This window comes from Phytophthora parasitica (assembly GCF_000247585.1).
Source record: "Phytophthora parasitica INRA-310 unplaced genomic scaffold supercont2.32, whole genome shotgun sequence".
In the NCBI taxonomy this organism is placed as follows: domain Eukaryota; phylum Oomycota; class Peronosporomycetes; order Peronosporales; family Peronosporaceae; genus Phytophthora; species Phytophthora nicotianae.
The window spans coordinates 8,518-10,571 of record NW_008649018.1 but is presented as its reverse complement, the minus strand read 5'-3'; the positions used below and the strand labels follow the sequence as shown (position 1 = coordinate 10,571).

Here is a 2,054-nt window from a genome sequence, read left to right as displayed (position 1 = left end):
CCGCTTTGCGGACTCTCCTGGTTGGCGCGAACGAGGCGATGCGTTTGTGTCTGACCGTCAGCTCGAAGCTCACCCGCGCAATCGCATACGTGCTGAAGGACGCTACATCCATCGATTAGGTGCACGAAACCCTGATGCCGCGGAAAGTGCTGTTGCAGCAGGTACGCCTACAGGTTACTATCGAGACTCGACGTCTTCACCCGGAGGCCAAGCTAGCCCCATGACGAATGGCCTCACGTATCCCCAGTACGCTACCATGCGAGCAAGATCTGGTCCACCGCGAATTCAACGCGAAACTGCGAGCTTCATGTCACCCAGTGATACTGTGGGTGCAAGCGCAGCATTCTCGATGGTGGATGTCGACCGCATCTCCACGTCGCGACCTGGTAGTGCCCATTCGGAGCAACCTCGTGGCCGCTCTCCACGACAAAGTGAAGAGCAACAAGCGTATCTGCAGCATCAGTCTCTGCACCATCGTCGTACAAACAGCGGCCCAAGTTACCACAATCAACGGAGTGAAAGTCATCACAGCGCAGAGCCTACTAGCGAGGCTCAAAAGGAACAGAACAGTTCGACAATGACTGGTACGGCCAGTACTACCAGCCAAGCAGCCGCATGAGTAAGACCACGTGATCTAAGACGCATCAAATTGTATCGACGGCAGTGCAGTCTTGTTTTATTTTGTTTTAAGCGCGATGAACGTGGTAAAATTCAAGATTCCTCTGCTTCTCTTCTTGTATTGCGACGGCCTTGGCGTCTTTCAGTGCAGTGATCGTTTCGGATATACGCGTGAACTTCCATTCAATCAACTTTCGGATTATTCCCCGCAGTCGTCGAGTAAATGAAGTTTCTCCAAAGTCGCGTGTATATTGTCGACAAAGAGTTGTGATCATGAGTACCAAACGCGTGTGAACTTCAGACAAATGGGCAATCGAGTCGCCCTCGACCACCACTTTGCAACTTGCTAAGTTGTGTTGCTGATGAGTTTTAATGAAAGTCACTGCTTTCTCAACTTCTTGAAGCCATTGAGGCTTCACTTTAGTTGTGTCCAAGTTATTCACTGAAGCATGCTTGCCGGTGAGAACTCGTGATCGATAGTGAGCCAGACGAGCAAACTCCCCCACTTGGTTTAAGTCTAGATCCGCAAATCCAGGCTCTCGACCGCAAGACGCAATAAAATCTTCCGTCCTTGATAAGTCAAGCGGATACACGTCCAACAAGCTCATACTGGATGACCGCGCTATAATTTGTTCTTCATCACTAGAATGCTTCTCAACACCAGCAGATGAAGGTTTTTCGCTTGTCGGATCTGCGCTTGAACGCTTGGCTCGCAGGCGTCTACCAGAAAAATTATTAACTCAATTAGAATCATTGTGTAAGTTCGTACACCGATCATTTTTTTTTTCTTACTTGACAGCACTGAACCTTCGTTTCATTGATGAATGCTCGTCGAATTCGCTGGACTTCTTTGCTGAAGTGTTGATCTTGAGATTATCACAACGGTTTTTTATTGTAGAATCATTCTGGTCGCTTTGAAACTGTTGATTGTCCTGGACAGATAGTGCATTGTTATTTAATCCAGGAGTCGCAATAACTTCATTTCGTGGCTTGATGCTGTTGTTTCTCTCTGTTTTTCTTCCAGGCTTCGCTGTCTTCGCTTGTTTGTGGTTTCGATCGCTGATACGTGGCTTTTTCGTTGGAGACAGAGAAGTGGATAAAGGTGCAGATACTTTTCCACGAATCTCGGTTCGAGTTGGACTTCGAGACTGTCGAATGGATGCGTTTGGTTTCTTCTTTCCTTTAAGTGTTGCATTAGAACTGGGAGGCAAAGAGACAGGCTTTGGTGGTGGATGCAGCTTCGCCCAGTAACGTCTCCAACATCGCGCTATTCGACCAGCAGGACCATCTAACCAAACGAATACTGCTCGGTACACAGCTGGAAACGAAGTAAAATACACACCGAGCATACGATAAAAGTGAGGATCTCCAAAGCAAGTGCGAACGTGAATAGCATTTCTGTTCCGGCGCCGAAACCATTGAACCAGTGACCATGC

The 2,054-nt window shown here is 48.1% G+C and overlaps 2 protein-coding genes across 2 annotated transcripts; one reads left to right on the top strand and one right to left on the bottom strand.

The window, feature by feature from the left end:
* Window positions 1-38: 38 nt before the first annotated feature.
* PPTG_13280 (hypothetical protein) lies at window positions 39-721 on the top strand (the record flags this gene model as incomplete). The annotated part of the gene is made up of 2 exons (XM_008908857.1): window positions 39-42; window positions 120-721. 2 exons carry the CDS (start codon window positions 39-41, stop codon window positions 617-619), a joined length of 504 nt encoding a protein of 167 aa, XP_008907105.1. The 3' UTR covers window positions 620-721.
* Window positions 687-1,436, bottom strand: PPTG_13279 (hypothetical protein; the record flags this gene model as incomplete). The annotated part of the gene is made up of 2 exons (XM_008908856.1): window positions 687-1,338; window positions 1,411-1,436. 2 exons carry the CDS (start codon window positions 1,434-1,436, stop codon window positions 687-689), a joined length of 678 nt encoding a protein of 225 aa, XP_008907104.1.
* Window positions 1,437-2,054: the final 618 nt, after the last annotated feature.